The 18,038-nt window shown below is 41.3% G+C and overlaps 1 protein-coding gene across 1 annotated transcript in view; it reads left to right on the plus strand.

The window, feature by feature from the left end:
• Mta3 (metastasis associated 1 family member 3) overlaps window positions 1-18,038 on the plus strand; it is a 156,657-nt gene that overhangs the window by 46,035 nt on the left and 92,584 nt on the right. The window contains exon 6 of the mRNA XM_029564838.1: window positions 15,770-15,833. Coding sequence (XP_029420698.1) covers window positions 15,770-15,833 — 64 coding nt within the window. The remainder of the gene's footprint in view (window positions 1-15,769; window positions 15,834-18,038) is intronic.

The following is an 18,038-nucleotide window of genomic DNA, read 5'->3' on the forward strand; positions in this document are numbered from 1 at the left end:
CAAAATTTTTTTGATTTTTTGGGCCTTTTCAACAGAGTATGTTGCTAACAGTCCCAAGGACATTTTGGCTTTTAGCCAGGGAACTGGCTACTTTTCTTTGGGGTCTTTTTTACCCTAACTGCCTAGCCAATTCCTATCTCCTATTCTTATCACATGGCTTTTTATTTATTTCTGAGGATTTCTAGATGAACACTTTATGTTCTTTTGCAATTCATTTATTGGCACCAGCTCTGTGCATTCACTTATTTTTAAATTTTTTTTATTTTGCAGAGCCAGAAATTGAACCCAGAGCCTTGCACATGCTGGGCAAGCTACGCTCCCTGCACTGTGCTCTGTGCATTGGTAGGATCCAAAATTCTCAAAAAACCCAGCCCTTACTTTATATTTTGGGGAACTGTGCTGGAGCTGTGGTAGTCTTTTTTGAACTACTGACAGAAATTAAGGAAGATACAGCTGAGCTATTTCTTCAGTATAGTTTGTAGTAAGTATATCTTGGAGGCATAACAAAATGTTTGACCTCAAAAGACTTCCTGATTCTGGGCCTGGAGATATAGCTCAGTTGGTAGACTGTTTGCTTAGCATGCATCAAACCCTGGGTTTGATCCCCAGCACTGTAGAGGTAGAAGCAGCAGGATCAGAAGCTTAAGGAACTCCCTGGCTACATAGGGAATTCAAGGCCAGCCTAGGCTACATGAAACCCTGACTCAACAGAAACAAAGATGACTGGTAAGATAGCTCAGTGTGTAAAGGCACTTGCTGTCAAGCCAGAAGACCTGAGTTCGATCCCTGGAACCTACAAAGTAGGAAAGAGAGAACCACTTGTGCATGATCACCACATGAGCACCCTGCACATGCTTACCCCCCCATACATGTAATAATAATAATAATAATAATAATAATAATAGTAACAAGTTAAGAAACAAAAGACAAGTGGATTCTGATCCTTGGGATCACTAAAGCTGTAGGAGTTGGTATTGTTCCTTCCAAAAGAGCATGGAGCACCCCGGGCAGAGGGAACCGGTGAGTACCACTTGTGTACAGGTGGCACCCAGGGCGATTGGTGCATGAGGGAACACAGTATTGCAGTCAGCTTGAAGAGACTCCTTCAACATGAGTTCCGAATCTCTATTTCTTGCTGGTCATGACCATAAAAATCATTTATAGAAAAAAAGGTGGTAACCATTTTAATATTTCCTCACTGTTTAATAATTGCTACCCTCTAATGTTTGGATTGATTCTAAGTCTGCACTTCTAGTGTAAAGTTTGTAGTCTTTTCTAAATCTCTAATTTGGTCTTCAAATCTAAACATACAAACTCTAGGGACCTTTGTGCATAACTGTTTTAGAAATGGACACAGAGCTTCTATAATAATAAGTGTGAGACAAAGGTACTGGAATTCCATTTTCTACAATAGTTAAAAAATACTTGAATGTCCCTAATTTAGGATGTTTTTGGGGGGCAGGGGTATTATGATCACCATGGTTGTGTGTATATACATACATACACACACACACACACACACACACACACACACACGCCTATATATAGATGTCTTTTTGAGACAGGGTCTCCCTGTAGCCCCAGCTGGCCTGGAGCTCACTGTGTAGACCAGGCTGGCCTCGATTTCACAGAGATCTGCTTGCTTCTGCCTCCCAAGTGCTGAGATTAAAGACATGAGTCGCCACACCCAGCTTAGAGTTATATTCTGTGTGACTTATGCTCTCTGCTAGAATATATGATCAGGGCAGATAATGTGAAAGTCTTTTCTTCTTCAGTAGGGCTACTCCAAGAAAGAAAACTGGGTATGTTAGGTAATAATTTTGTTCAAAGAGATAAAACAGCAGAACATATTGTGAAATGATATATATGAAATAAGGTCTCATGTAACCCCAGAACGTCTCAAACTTACTATGTAGCTGAGGCTAGCCTTCAATTCCTGATCTTCCTGCCTCTACCTTCCAGGTACTGGAATTATACCATGCCCAAGTGAGATTTTCTTAATGATGTACATAACTAATAAATGCTAAAAAGCCATATGCATTAGTTATTTCATTGGAAGAAGCTAGAATATAAAGATTAATTTTCAGCTTAAGAAGTTATAGGGCCAGTCATAAGATTCTTGCTAGAACAAGAATCTGACAAATGGTTTGAAGAATGTATCCACAACACACAAGTATATTTTTAATTTACCCTTCTGATAGCTTGGAATCTGTTTACAAGAATGTTGGTTTCTTTTAACAGATTGCCTGGAATGGAAAAAGTAGTGATGTTTTTCATCTTCCATAAGGCCCGAGAGAGTATATTGGAATATAATTATGAACACTTATGCAAGGACTTTACCTGGTGCTAATTCCTTTGAATTATGATGAAGAGACATTTATGACTTTTTGCTTCTGTGTTTTCCAAGTTGAGAGGGAGTAGTGCCTCACCACGCTTTCCAATCTATGGCTCTCCTTTGCAAACAGCTGAAGGGAGTTAGGGGCAGCCTCTGGCCAAGGCACGAAGCCTTGTTAACCAGCCCACATGCTGGTGCAGAACAAGTGCATGTTGGAGTGGTCTTGACATTTTGCTGGTGTTGAAGTCATGCCTTATCTGTTTCTGCTTTAGAAGGAGAAAATTACCGAAGCCCCATTGTTCTTTGGCAGCAAAGAGGGGTAATTTTATGAATACTGAGTTTTTATTCTGAGGGGCACCATCAAGTGCCCAGAATTTCCTTATTGCTGAATGTAACAAGGAAGAAAACCTGATGGAGGCTTTCTCGAGGTCCTTTGTGGTTGGTGAACTTTAATATTCACTTGCTGTTAGCTTCCCAGTACAGCAAGAAGCAGCTCTTTGTTCCTACTGATTCCCCTGGATGTGAGCGAGAAAGAAGAACTGGGCTCGCTCTGGGCAGAATTAGTGATTTGCCTCTTGAGATAGGGCATGAGCATGGAGAATCCCTTTAGTGCATTTTTGAGGGTGGAAGAGGAGAAGGACAGAGGACAGTGGCTTAGATCATTTCATAATACATTATATGTTTTGTGTATTATAAAACATGAAATTATTATGCAAGCTGTTATTGTATGTATTTTACTATATTCAGTTGTGTTTTATATATATATATGTCTACATATAAGAAATATTTTCTTACATGTAGCTGATACTGAGTGCTCTTTAAGTTAGTGTCATGTGATTCATGAGTGTGTCCTTATTCTGCATTTATCTATAAGTAGACCAAAAATTCATAAATTTGAGGAAGGCAACCCAGAGTTGGAGAAGTCTGATGTGCTAGTTATTTGCCTCTTACCTTGTTTCTAAAAGTAGCCTTTTATTGTCTACTTTGTGGTACTGGGGCTCCTATATTCTCTTTTATAAATGGCCCAGGCTTATATGTATTGAATTTGACTTTTAAAAATCCCAGCATCACTGGGCATGGTGGCACATGCCTTTAATCTCAGCACTGGGGAGGCAGAGGTAGACAGATCTCTGTGAATTCGAGGCCAGCCTGGTCTATGTGGTGAGTTCCAGGCCATCTGGGGCTACAGGGAGACCCTGTCTCAAAAAGACAAGAAAAAAAAAATCCCAGCATCTATTGAACTTTTTATGATAGTTGCTGTATATATATTTAATACCCGCAATAACTATAAAGTAGATATGTTATCCCCACTTAACAGATGAGTGGACCAAAGCACAAAATGATTAAGCACCTTTCTAAGTCTCCCACTTCGTAAATTACATGTTCAGAAATTCTTTGTCTGGTTTCGTGGTTGCAGATATATAGCATTAGTTATTCATGCCCAACTAGAAATGCTAAGAAAACCAATCAAAACAAAACAAAAAAACCCATCAGACATAGTGAAAGCTAGTACTACTTACTACAAGTAAGTAACTTGTAGCAGGTAGGTTTTTTGAATGTCAACTTCACATAATTCTTCTATATAGATTCAAGTCAGATGGGCAGATCTAAATTTAAAACTTACTTGAGCATATGAGTGGTATTATAGTAAAAGATAGTGTTACAATGCTAGTTGTATGTAGAAACTGGAAAATAACTTTCTTAAGTGGGCGACTACTACCTAAGTCTATGGATGTGTTCCTTTTGTGATTGAATATTAGTTTCCCCACATCTTGAGTACATGCAGCCAGCCTTTTAAAAAGCTACTAATTACAGCATTGGTACATGTAACGATTATGTCCCTTCCCAGCCTGTGGTTCAGCTAGTTAGTCATAATTAACAAGAGCTAATTCTTCCTTGCCAAACCTGAGATCTAAACCACAGCGTTTGAAGTTAGGCTTCGGTTTGTCTTAAAAACATTTCCTTAGATACCTGGTGATTATTGGGCCCAGTCTGTCCTCTAGTAACAGGGTTTGGAGCTGATTATTTGTTCTCCAAGCTTATCTTGTTTCAAGGTATGAGTGGTGGTGGAGAAATCCATTTTATCTGTGTTAGTGGACCTTGCCCCAGTTCAGGGACCCCACCTGCCTCATTGTTTAAACCTTGCTCCTCCTCTTCTTCCCCCTCTCCCCCTCCCCCTCCCTTTCCTCCTCCTTCCCCCCCTACTATTCTCTGCCTTCCCCCCCTTCTCTTTCCTTTCAGTCTCTTTTTTTCTCCCCCTAGTGCTGGGGATTGAATCCTGGGCCTTGTACATGCTAGACAAGTGCTCTAGCTAGACAAAGGTTTTATCATGTAGCTATATCTTTAGCCCAACTGTGCTTTTTATTTTTATTATTTTTCAAAAATTTGTTTAGTTTTGTTTGTTTTGAGACAGTTTCACTCTGTAAAGCAAATGGGCCTGAAACTCCTACAGTCTTCCTTGTATCAGCTTCTCAAGCTACACCCCTCCTTCTTCAGTAAAAGAGTTTACATTTGTTTATTTACTATTTATGTAAGATATGGGTGCGTCCATGCCACAGTGGGTGTGTGGAGGTCAGAGGACAACTTGTGGCAGTTGTGGGGCCCAGGGATCAGACTCAGACCAGGATAGAACTTAGGTTGTCAGGCTTGGTGACAAGCATCTTAGCCATCATCTTGCTGGCCCCCAAACTGCTTTCTTAAAAGGACAAGAAAAGCTATTTCAAACCTAAATTTGGTGTCAATAGTAGGGTTAGTCTTAAAGACACAGGTGTACAGTGTCTGTGCTTCAGAGAAAGCCTTAGTTAGGCTCTTTAAATAGGTGTCAGGTCAGTACCGCAGAATCCAGACAGAATCACTGTCCCTGTCTCCACATGGAAGAATGGCTAGCACCATCTGTAGAAATCATCTCTGCCTAAGGATGCCATGTGGCAGCTCCAAAATGAGGAGCTGCCTTTCTTAATTCATATTTGAGAGTCTCTCGAACAGCTGGTAAAACCTTGTACCTTATGTAAAATTTGCCTAAATAGTTCTGCTCATATTTCATTAGACTGTACGGTCCCGAAGGTCGGTATCCTGGTTTCCTTTTTCCTTCCACTGTGGAATACTGTACACAATTGCCATTCCGAATTTGAAACTTGCATAGTGCCTGTCTTCAATTTTTATTTAAGGAAATAAAAGTCATTAACAGATAGCAGAATAATCTCTTTTCAATTACAACTGCTTGTAAATGAAATTTAAGATTGTGAATGAAAATTAGAATTAAATGTTATTGAAATCTCATTAGAATTAAAGATTGGATGTGTGAGTACAAGCTGCTCAGGTCTTGCAGGAAAATGACTTACCTGGAACCAGTGTGAAACTTTTACCTGGTAGAGAGTCTCTCTCTTTTTTGTTGATTTATAATATTTTTATTGAGTTTTTGTGCATTTCATATAATCCATCTTAATCAAATTTAGAACCCCCCCCCAAATAGCCCTCCTCACAAGATTTCTGGTATTCTGTCATATATGTTAAGTCCTATCCGATCAAGCATTTCTGTTCAGGTGTCCCTCTGTGCAAGTTCATCCACTGGAGTCTAGTCAGCATATCTAGAGTCTTAATGAAGATCTACTCTGACCCCACAGTGATTATTTGCCAATAGTTCTTTGACTGGGGTTGGAGCCTGGAGAGTCTCTTTTATAGAGATTGTCACCAAGCAGAATTATCTTAAGCATTTTACAGCAGCCGTGATGGGAGAAATGACAATGTGTCTAGCCATTGAGAGATATTTGGGGGAGGGACTACAGTTCTTGTGTTAATTTCTAATGTTTGTGAGGGTGAGGACACAGTGCTCATGCTTATATACCTTCCTTCCTTCCTTCTTTCTTTCTTTCTTTCTTTCTTTCTTTCTTTCTTTCTTTCTTTCTCTCTTTCTCTCTTTCTCTCTCTCTCTTTCTCTTTCTCTCTCTCTCTTTCTTTCTTTCATTTGCTTTTTGAGACAGAATCTCACTATGTAGACCTGACTAGGGCCTAGAACTAGCAATGTAGACTAGAGTAGTCTCAAACTCACACAGATCTGTCTGCCTCTGCCATCCAAGTGCTAGAATTTGAAGGCCTATGGAAAGAAGATCTCGTTTATACTCACTGTGTAATCCAGGCTGATCTCAAATTTGAATTCTCCTACCTTGGCCTCCTGAGTTCTGGGGTGATAGAAAGGTGAGCCACCATGCCTGGCTTTCTCTCTCACGTGTGTGTGTGTATACGTGTATGTATATGTGTGTATGTATGTACTATGTATCATATATAATATATGTATTTGTATATGCGTGAGTGTGCATGTGGAGGCCAGAGGTCGGGTCAGCTTTGGGTGGTGTTCCTTAGGTGCTCTCTGTCTTGGTTTTTTCAGACAGGGGCTCTCACTGGGTGGCTAGCCTGTGAGGTTTACGTGTAGGTCTGCCTCTACCTCCCAAGCACTGGGGTTCCAAGCATGTGCTGCCACACCCAGCTTTTGGGTATGAGGCTTGAACTCAAGTTCTCATGCTTGTGCAGAAAGCACTTTACTGGCTAAGCTATCTTTCCAGCCTTCAATATTATGAGTGCTCTCCTTGCATGTTTGTAAGTGTACCTGTGTGTGCAATGCCCAAGGAGGTCAGGAGTTATGGACATTTGTGAGCTACCACATAGGTACTGGGAACCAAACCAGGGTCCTCTGAAAGATTAGTCAGTGCTCTTAACTGCTGAGCCATCTCTTCAGCCCCCATTTCTCTCTCTCTCTCTCTCTCTCTCTCTCTCTCTCTCTCTATATATACTCTCTCTCTCTCTCTCTCTCTCTCTCTCTCTCTATATATATATATATATATATATATACACACACACACACACACACACACACATACACACACATACACACACACACACACACATAGTCTTTTGTTGTTTTTTGACAGGATCTCCCTAATCACAGCCCACCTGGAAGTCAGAGATCCACCTGCCTCTGCCTCCCGAGGGCTGGAATTAAAGGCACATGCCACCATGCCTGGCATCATTTCAATGTTTTTTTGTTTGTTTTTGTCTTTTTTTGACACAGGGTCTCCCTGTAGCTCCAGATGGCCTGGAACTCACTATGTAGACCAGGCTGGCCTCACAAAGATCCGCCTGCTTCTGCCTCCCAAGTGCTGGGATTAAAAGCATGCACCACCACGCCCGGCCATTCAATGTTTTTTAAAGTATTAACATCACCAGAAAAATCAGTGAAATTGTAGTGTATAAGTATCTTTGACTCTAAAATTCTTCTTTGAGAACTTTATTATATAGAAATATAGAAGTTCTAGCCAGGTGTGGTGGCTCATTCCTTTAATCCCAGCGCTTGGGAGGCAGAGGCAGGCAGATCTCTGTGAGTTTGAGACCAGCCTGGTCTCTATAGTGAATTCCAGGCCAGCTGGGGCTACAGGGAGACCCTGTCTCTAAAACACCAAATATATATATATATAAAGTTTTGAAGGATTTACTTAATACTTGTGGGTATGTGCATGTGAGTGCAGGTACCTATGGGAGCTGGAGGCATCAGATCCCCCTGGAGTTGGAGTTACAAATGAGCCACCTGATATGGGTGCTGGAATTGAACTCTGGTCTTCTGGAAGAGCAGGTCACACTCTTAACCGCTGATCCATCTCTCCAGCCTGAAGCTATTTTTTTTTTTTTTTTGAGACGGGTATTTGGCAGACTTTTTGAACATGAAGTATACCTGTTTCACCAAAACCTGGTTGTGAGTCATTTCCCACTGTATATAGCAAACATCATATACTGTAAATGTATACTATTTGTGTGTCAGTTATACCTCAGTAAAGGGGAGAGAGAATATAGTTTGTTAATTTAGAAATTGAAGAGATTTATAAAAACATCAAACAGTATTAATTCTTTTTGAAGGGGGTTTTACTATGTAGCTCTGTTGGCCTGGACTTGGCTGTGGAGTGGCTGGAGTGGGAAGGGGAAACTGTCAGAGATTACAAACAGTTTCATAGGTGGTGCTATTGTTTCTTTGGATACATGATGTTTGGCTGTCTCTTTTTGGGGTGTCTTTGGCCCTTGACTGTTGCCTGGAAACCCATTGTTGCAGTGTTATGAAGTGATGGTGTTCTATAATTACACTGTTCTCTCTTTCTAAAGTGGTTGAAACACTTCTATGAAGAAAAACTTCCTTTTGTTATGAATTTGGTTGTGTTTGCATTTCAACAAAACTCAATTACTGTTATGATTAGAAAGTTAAAATGAGCCCTGGCTCTTTTTCAAAACCAGATAAAGGGCTGGGTAAAAACATAGCTCAGTATAGGCTGGGTGTGGAGGCATAGGCCTTTAATCCCAGTACTCAGGAGGCAGATGCCAGCAGATGTCTGTGAGTTCAAGGCCAGCCTGGTCTACATAGTGAGTTCCAGGCCAGCTGGGGCTACAGGGAGACCCTGTTTCAAAAATAAAGAAAGAAAGAAAAAGACATAGCTCAGTATGTGCAAGGATGTGGGTTCCATGTCAAGCACAGCAAAACAAACCCCAAACCAGAGCAGTGCTGACCTTGTATGTGAGAGGCCATGCAGGTTGTGGTGCTGGCTTTTTGAGGTGCTGCTCAAAATCTGGACATTCTCTCACACTGTGTTAAAAAGATCAGCTCCCTCTTCCTAGGATCAGATCCCTTGTTACTAACTTTGGACTTTTTGTCTTTCATGTCTTGTGGATCTTAGTGGAAATGTGTTTAGCATTTCTCTGTTGAGTGAAGTACTCATCCCAGATTTGCTCAATTTATTGTCTTCCATCTACTTCAGACTTTCTGTCTGTCTGTTTGTTTTTTGAGACAGGCTGTCACTATGTGGCCCTTGCTGGCCTGGAGCTTACCTGCTATGTAGACCAGGCTACCCTCTAACTCACAGAGATCTGCCTGGGATTAAAGACAGACACCACTGTGCCTGGCATGTTGAGACTTTCTGAAATCTTTCATCTGCTGCTGGATCCCTTTATAGTGCCTTGAGCCTTTTGTTTTTAATTCTCTTGCTGTCATTTTAAAGGCATTGCAAAGACTCACATGGGCTATGCCCGTAATTCGTCATTTAATTCATCGCTATTGTGCTGATGCTCTGAAATATGCCCACTTCTGTCCCATTGGCATGCTTTGGAACTTACCTCATCTAAGTGAATCCTTCAGTGAATTAAAATATTTTACAGCCAGGCGTGGTGGCACACGCCTGTAAGTCCCAGCACTTGGGAGGCAGAGGCAGGCAGATCTCTGTGAGTTCAAGGCCAGCCTGGTCTACATAATGAGTTCCAGGACAGCTGGTGCTTACAGGGAGACCCTGCATCAAAAAGACAAAAAACAAAACAACACAAAACACTCTGGTAGCATCTGGCATAGTATGCATGTGGAATGATAGCTACTGTATGTAAGTACCTTAACCTGGCTGTGGCCACAGATCATTCATGCCCAATGGGCTTTTTACAGTGTGATTGCCTGGAATTCATGGAGATGCTTGCCTCTGCCTCCTGAGTGCTGGGATTAAAGGCATGTGCCACCACAACCAGCCTCTCTTCCTGGGCCTTTATGAAGCAAAGTTATCAGGCTGTTTTGGAAAAACTTTGATAAAGTGTTTCCGTACATCCTCAAAGCTTTTATCTGAACTTTTTTTTTGCTCTATATTTTACCCAGTACAATTAATATTCAAAGGTAGGAATTTTCCTTTAGGTGGTTATATGTATCAGAAGCTACTAAACAGTAGAAAGATACACAAAAATATTTCAAATACTCTGTATAGCTGTAGTTGGTAGATGGAATAGGTGAACTAATGAACTTAAATGTTGCTTTGGTTAGGAATAGTTTTCCCAATTTGGAAGCGTGCTTTTACAACCTGGAACCAAAAATGGCGGGTGACAGAGTAGTCCTTTAATCCATTAGGATCGCAGGAAGCTCATTAACCTCTTCTACCACTTAAGACTTGCAATATTTTATTTTATTTTTATTTTTTTCATTTTCTTTTGATTTATTTATTTTTATTTTACATGTATGACTGTTTTACCTGAATGTATGTTAAGTGTACTACATGTATGTAATGTCAATGGAGGGCAGAAGAGGGCTTCACATCCCCTGGAACTGGAATTACAGACAGTTGTTAGTGGATCCCCTGAAAATAGAGTTACAGACAGTTGGTAGCTAACATGGGTGCTATGTCTACAGCCCTGACGATTTTAGTTTTGGTAGGGGGGGGATATGTGATAAATGAACACAGTTCAGAAATCAAAATATGCAAAAGTGGGATGCACAATAAGATATGTCACTCTTGCAGAGCCCATCAGTGTTTTAGACTTACGTGTACTTCCAAAAGACTTCGTGCTTATAGGAGCAATGAAGGATATGTGCTGTGACCCTCACTGGAGTTGGAGAGTACAGTGTGGTACTGTTTGGTTGTGTTCCCACCCCTCAGTCCCTACCAGGTCTCACACATGCTAAACAGACACCATGTCAGTGAGTCATACCCCAGCCCCGCTACATTTTTTTTCTCCTAGGGATTGAACCTAGGGCTTTACATGTGTCAGACAAGCACTCTACCACCCAATCAAACCTCCAGTACTCTTTACATTTGACACAGGCTCTCACTGAGTTGCCAGACAAGGCCTGGAACACTCTCTGTATCCCAGATGTGTCTTGAACTTTTGATCCTCCTGCCTCAGCCACTTGGAGATTGGAATTACAGTCTGGCTTCACCAGGACAGGCAGCTACATTCTTTTCTATGACTTCTTTAATCTCTAGTTTATTTAATTTTATGTAATGGATATTTGATCTATTTTGGTCTTTTGCTGTTAAAAACAATAGTGCAGGAGCTGGAGAGATGGCTCAGCAGTTAAGAGCACTGGCTGCTCTTGCAGAGGACCCAGGTTTAATTCGCAGCACCCACAGCTACCCATAACTGCATCCTCAGGGGATCTCACACCTTTGTCCTCTGATATTCATGTCATACAATAATTGGAAAACAAAATAGAACGATGTTAAAAAATAGTATTCCGTTTTAAAAAGAAATTATTATTTTTTCTTTTTTGTCTTCTTGAGACAGGGTCTCCCTGTAGACCTAACTGGCCTGGAACTTGCTTTGTCGACCAGGCTAGACTTGACCTCACAGAGATCTACCTGCCTCTACTATTCGTTTGTTTTTGAGTAGGGTTGTAGGATCTGACTAGTCAGGAACTCACCTTGTAGACCAGGCTGGCCTCAAACTCAGAGATCCACACAAGGCATGTGCCACCATGCTTATAAAAAAAATAAGGTAAATGATTTTAGAACGAGGAAGCTACTTAGTGTGCTTAATTTGGCTCTTAGGATTGTTAGTATGACTAGTACTTTAGGAAGTAAAGTAAGTGAAGAAAGTTATGTCACAGTTTAAACATCGAAGTCTTCCTTTCTCCCCTTCCTCCTTCCCTCCTTCCCTTCTTCTCTCCCTCCCTTCTTTCCCCCTTTTGAACCTAGGGCCTCATGCATACTAAGTAGGAGTCCTATCACTAAGGATCGTCCTCATTCCATAGCATGCTTTCTTTGGATGTTATGTTTAGCTGTTTTTACTGTGACTTGATCATTTTAACCTCTGTTATGGTTTGAGTATGGCTTGTGTATTGGGACCTTGGCTGCCTGCCGAGGAACCTTTGAGAAGTCATTGGATTTTGAGGGCTCTGGCCTACTGAGTAGGTTAATCCCTGGATGGATTCATAACATGAGGGCATCATGGGGAGGTGGTAGAAGGGAGGAGGCTGTGCTTAGTTGAAGGAAGTAGGCCCCTGGGGGTGTGTCCTTACGGGACTGTCTTGCCCTGGCTCCTTCCTATATTCCCTTCTTTCTGTTGACTGTCTGCCATAGCTGAGTAGTCTCTGCCACATCTTCTGCTGCCATGATGTTCTACCTCACCAAGCTCAGAACCAGCAGGACCACGGACTATGGAGTAGCCTCTGAAACTATGAACTGAAATAAACCTTTCTTTCCTGAAGTTGTTTCTCCCAGATACTGAGTCATGCAGTGAGAAAGTCTCATGAACACTCCCCATTAAAGACTGAAGCATTTCTCTGCCTGTCCTTATCACAGTGCAGAGGTGGCCTGGGTTGAATATACAGTATGCCCTGTACCTTGTCCCCTGTGCTGATATTCCATATATGGGACTGTCTGAGATGTTCCTGCTGTTGAAAAGATGTGTCTGTCACCTGACCTGAGAGGAGGATCTTTCTGCGTTTTGGAGCTTCCATCTCTTGTAAAGGAAGATGGGATCAAGGGGAGGGATTTCCCGCCTTGATTCCTCTTTGACACTTTCATATTTGTTACCAAGTCTGTACTCTTCACCTGCCGCAGGCACAAGAACTTCCCCAAACACTGCTCGCTATTCTGTTCTCTTACAAAATCCATTGACATTAAGTTCAAATTTCAACATTCTTTTTTTGGATAAAAAAATTGTTATTTTATGTGTATGAATGTTTTGCCTGTGTGTACATAGGTGTACCCAGGTAGTACAGTGCCCTCGGAGGCCAGAAGAAGATGTCGGATCTTCTGTAACTGGAGTTAGGGATGGTTGTTAACTGCTGTATGGGTGCTGGGAACTGAACCCTGCACCTCTGTAAGAACAGCCAGTGCTCTTAACTGCTGAGCCATCTCTCCAGCCCCCCCCCCTTTTGACTTTTTAAGTCATTACTCAAGCACATGGCTCAAGTTCTTCCTAGTATTTTGTTCGTTTTTTTGTTGATACAGTCTATCATAGCCCAGACTGGCCTTGGTAGCTAAGGTTGATGTTGAGCTCCTGCCTCTACTTCCGGAATGCTAGAATTATAGTCATGCATCACCAGCTTCAGTATACGAAGTGCTGGGAGTGAAGCCCAGGATTTTGAATTGTAGGCGAGTGCTTTTCCAACTGGGCGAGTGCTTTTCCCTTAATCTTCCAAATTGCCTCCTTGTAATTTTTATCTGTTAACGTCTGTTAAAGAACTGCAGCAGAAAACAAGTCTTGGGATAGAAATACATAAAGATAGCTAGATTATTTCTCTTTTTTGTCCTATTCCTTTTATTTCTTTTTTTTTGGGGGGGGTGCTTTTTGAGACAGGATCTCCCTGTAGCCCCAGCTAGCCTGGCACTCATTATGTAGACCCGACTGGCCTCAATCTCACAGAGATCCCCCTGCCTCGCCTCCCGAGTGCTGGGACTAAAGGTGTGCACCACCATGCCCTGCTGTCCTATTCCTTTTTATAGTCTGAAATCCATAAAATCATATTCTAGTTACATAAGCACTCTAAAATGTTTATTCCCAGGATATAGTTACTAAAACTGTGGCTTATTAACCTCAACAGGTAGAACAGTGACTCTCAACCAAGGATGATTTTTGTGTCCTATGGGACACTAAAGATGTCTGGATAGTTTTGTTTGTCACAACTGGGTACTGCTCTCATCTGCTGCATAAAGACCAAGGATGCTGCTACTCATAGGAGAAGCCTGACAACCAAGGCTTACTTCTTCCCAAATGTCAGCCAGCGGTGCCAAGCCTGATGTAGACCCAGTGGCATTGTACTTTGTGTTTTTTCCCATGTTGAGTATCCGCACCATTCTGTGTTGGGTACCTACTTAGGATCCTGCCTTTCTTCTTTCATTTTAACTTAAAAGTATTCTATTTTTTTAAATCACACACACGCACACACACACACGTACTCACACACGTACATCCACGGCAGCTCCCTTTCTGTAGTCATTTCAGTTCAGCTCCTCTGCAGTGGCTTCTGTATATTCTTTTTTTTTTCTTTCTTTCTTGTTGTTTTGAGATAGGGTCTCCCTGTAGCCCCCCAATAACCTGGAACTTACTATGTAGACCAGGCTGGCCTTGATCTCATGGAGTTCTGTCTGCCTCTGCCTCCAGACTGCTGAGACTGAAGGTGTGTGCTGCCACGACCAGCTTCCATGTACCATTCTGTTTACTAGATTTTCTTTTTATTTTACTCTATGGCCTAGGATTTCTGGGAACTCACTGTAGATCCCAGGCTAGCCTCAGACTTGCAGTGCTCCTACTTTTATGAGTGGGAAGATTACAGATGTGAACTACCATAGCTCAAAGAAACAAACTTTATGGAACTTACACACACACACACACACACACACACAAACAAGAAAAACAACAACAACAAAAGCAAAACAAAACAAAAAAACTTCACCCCCTTTCTAGGCCTCATGGAACTTATTGTGTCACTTAGGCTGGCTTTTATTTCCTGAGTGCTAGGATTACAGATGTGTACCATGACACTTGGGAAGAAAACAGTAACTTTATCAAGATTTCCTTGCCAAATTTGGCGCATTGGTGAGGTTTTCAAGCTGTTGAGAATACTTTTGAAAGTACTCACAGTAAGTCCTTCTACTTAGGTAACTGTGGTTTTTCTTAAACCAAGCTTTTTAAAAATAGATTCAAGGCTAGAGAGATGGCTCAGTGGATAAGAACACTGGTTTCTCTAGCAGAGGACCCAGGTTTGGTTCCCAATACCCATATGGATCTAACAACCATTTATAACTCCAGTTCCAGGGTATCTAACACCCACTCTGGTCTTTGTGGGCATTGCCCACACATGATGCACTTTTATACATGCAGGCAAAGCACTCATGCACATTCTAAAAAATTAAAATTAGATTCTCAGTCAGGTATGGTGGTGCACACCTTTCATCCCAGCACTAGGGAGGCAGAGGCAGGCCAATCTCTGTGAGTTCCAGGCTAACCTAGACTATATAGCGAATTCCAAACCAGTGAGGGCAGCATAGAGAAACCTTGTCTCAAAAAGAAGATTCTCATTTTTGAAGTCACACACACAAAGGCAAATACGGCCGGACCCCAGGACCCATGAGTTTGCAGATATTCATTTTGTCTCTTGTTCTGTAGTTCTTTGTGTTTAAAATTTAACTAGAATTTAGAGCAGTTTTAGTAAAGGTAAATTCATTACGTACTGAAACGAATGTGTATTCTTTTGAGATTCTCACATGCAGTTACTGCTAAGAAGTCTGAATATTATTTTAGAGTGCTGTTTTGTGTGGCGACAACCTTGACCATCCTTCGTGTACACCTCAGTGCTGCTTATAGATGAAGAATGTCACTGTTAGCCTGAAGGTTTCCTTGGATGCTTTTCTTTTCTATTGAATACTTAGGGAATACCTGTAATGTGTCTGTTGTAAAGGTTTACATCCTAGCACCATTTCTTGAACTGGTTGACCTCTATAAATATCTATAAAGATAGCTTTATTGTATAGGTTACCAAGGCCAGGATTGTAAAACTGGTCTGGACAGTGTTAAGTATGTGCACGTAAATGAGTTATTCACTACCATCAAGGCTTTAATCCTACCTTTAAAGTTTTGACTATTCCTACTTGTGTAATTATTGATAGTAATGCTTGTCATGTATTCTTATTTTTCTTTTCTCAACAGGGGAAAATGCAGTGTTGCCCTACTGAATGAGACAGAATCGGTACTTTCGTACCTTGATAAAGAGGTAATGTGCAGCGCTCTTGCTTTGTGCTTTCTCCCCATAATTGCATCTGAGGTCCGCACCTTAGAATCGATCTTTTTCTGTACCAAGGTACTACTCTGCCATTACAGCGGTGCTTTAACAAGAGTGTAATGACTGCAGTACATTTGGATTATTTCATTTTCCTGCTTGAAGTAAGAGTTAGTTAAAAAAAAAAAAACTATCTCGTAGTTATCAGCGAAGCACATTATTTAGATAAGTATTTTTAGCTTTATAAAATAAATTCTTTTCCCTATTATTTTTGTTTTTAAAAATGTTTTATTTATGCCAGGTGAGTTGGCACATGCCTGTAATCCCAGCACTTGGGAGGCAGAGGCAGGCAGATTTTTGTGAGTTCGAGGCCAGCCTGGTCTACATAGAGAGTTCCAGGACAGCTGGGGCTACAGGGAGACCCTGTCTCAAAAAGATCAAAAAAATATTTTTACTATTTTTATTTTATGCGTGTGAGTGTATTGCCTACATGTATGTGAGTGCACCATGTCGTGCAATGCTGTGGAGGTCAGACGAGGGCATTGGATTCCCCTGGAACTGTACTTATGGACAGTTGTTAGCTGCCGTATGAATACTGGGAATCGAACCTGGGTCCTCTGCAAGAGCAGTTAGTTCTCTTAACCACTGAGCTATCTCTCCAGCCCCTTATTTTTGTTTTTTAAATGAGTCACGTTCTGTTTGTCTCTCTCTCCCCCCATCCCTTTCCCCCCTCTTCTCTCTCTTGTTATTTTCTTAGGAATGCTTCAGAGCTTAATCTTTATTTAAATCATTTTTTCATTTTTTAAGACAGAGTTTACCTATATATCCCAGGTTGGCCCTGAAACTCGGATCCTCTGGCCTCAGTCAGGTGCTGGGATTACAAGGTTGGGCCAGCACATCCAACTCCCCTCAGATTCTTTATTACATAAATGTGTCTGTTTCAGAATTTGTTAAAGAGACACACTTCTTTTTTAAAAATGTATTTTTTTATCATACTCAAAAATATTGATTTCTTATCTCAGATTAAGAAAATGTAACCGGAAAACTTTAATGCGAACATAAAGCATTCATTAGAAAGTCTAATAAAAACAACCGAAAAATAATATTCTAGGCAAGTAAAAGGTTAATATTCTTATTCTTGTGAAATTTCGGAAAAGGACTGGCTAGATGGTTCAGTAGGTAAAGGCACCTGCCACCAAGCCTGAAAACCTGAGTTTGACCCCTAGGTCTCACAGGGTAGAAAGAGAGAACAGACTCCCATAAGTTGTCTTTTGACCTCCACATGTGGGCTATGGCATGGACATACCTGCTCTCCCCAAGTAATAAATCAAAGTTAAAAAAAAAAAAAGAAAGAAATTTAGAACAGGGGGGGGTTTAATCATCATGTTGTATGATGGAATGATAGTTGATGCTAATATGCCCAGAATTAGCATTACAGACACAGAGGTCAGTTGTCACCTGGTGTGTTTCAGAGTCTTGCTGTCTCTCTGTCTGTCTCTTGATGCTGGAGGATGATTTTTAAGGGAAAAATAACAGGGTAGGCAAGCTGTAAATCTCTGCAGCTAGCAGGAGAAGGGAGACAGAGAAGAGGAAGAGAGAAAACCATGCTGTTTGCAGTGAGGTGGCAAACAACCTCATATGGCAAAAAGAGCAAGTGAAGAGGCCCAGGAAAGCATGCTTAGCCTTTGGCCAGTACCCACAAAAGGGATAAAGAAAAGTAAAAGAAAAAGTTACAGCCAGGAGTGGTGGTGTTCACCTTTAATCCCAGCACTTGGGAGGCAGAAGCAGGCGGATCTCTGTGAGTTCAAGGCCAGCCTGGTCTACATAGTGAGTTCCAGTCCAGCTGGGGCTATGGGGAGACCCTGTCTCAAAAAGACCAAAAAAAGAAAAGAAAAGAAAAGAAAAAGTTACACTTTTCTGAGCCCTACCTCAGGCCAGTGTGACAGTGCTCTCTGCAAGCAGCCACAAGTGTCTAACTCAGCCTTTCTTTTTGAGACAAGGTCTCATGTAGCCCAGGTTGGCCTTATGCTTGCTGTAGAACTGAGAATTACCTTGAACTCCTTATCCTCCTGCCTCCACCTCCCAAGTATTGGGATTATAGGTGTGTGCCACCACACCCAGCTTAAATATTCTTAAGACTTTGTATTTTGCATTGTCTTTTGTGAACTAAACATATTTTGAGTATTTTTTATTTATACG

This window comes from Nannospalax galili, unplaced genomic scaffold (genome assembly GCF_000622305.1).
Source record: "Nannospalax galili isolate Female #2095 unplaced genomic scaffold, S.galili_v1.0 scaffold257, whole genome shotgun sequence".
In the NCBI taxonomy this organism is placed as follows: domain Eukaryota; kingdom Metazoa; phylum Chordata; class Mammalia; order Rodentia; family Spalacidae; genus Nannospalax; species Nannospalax galili.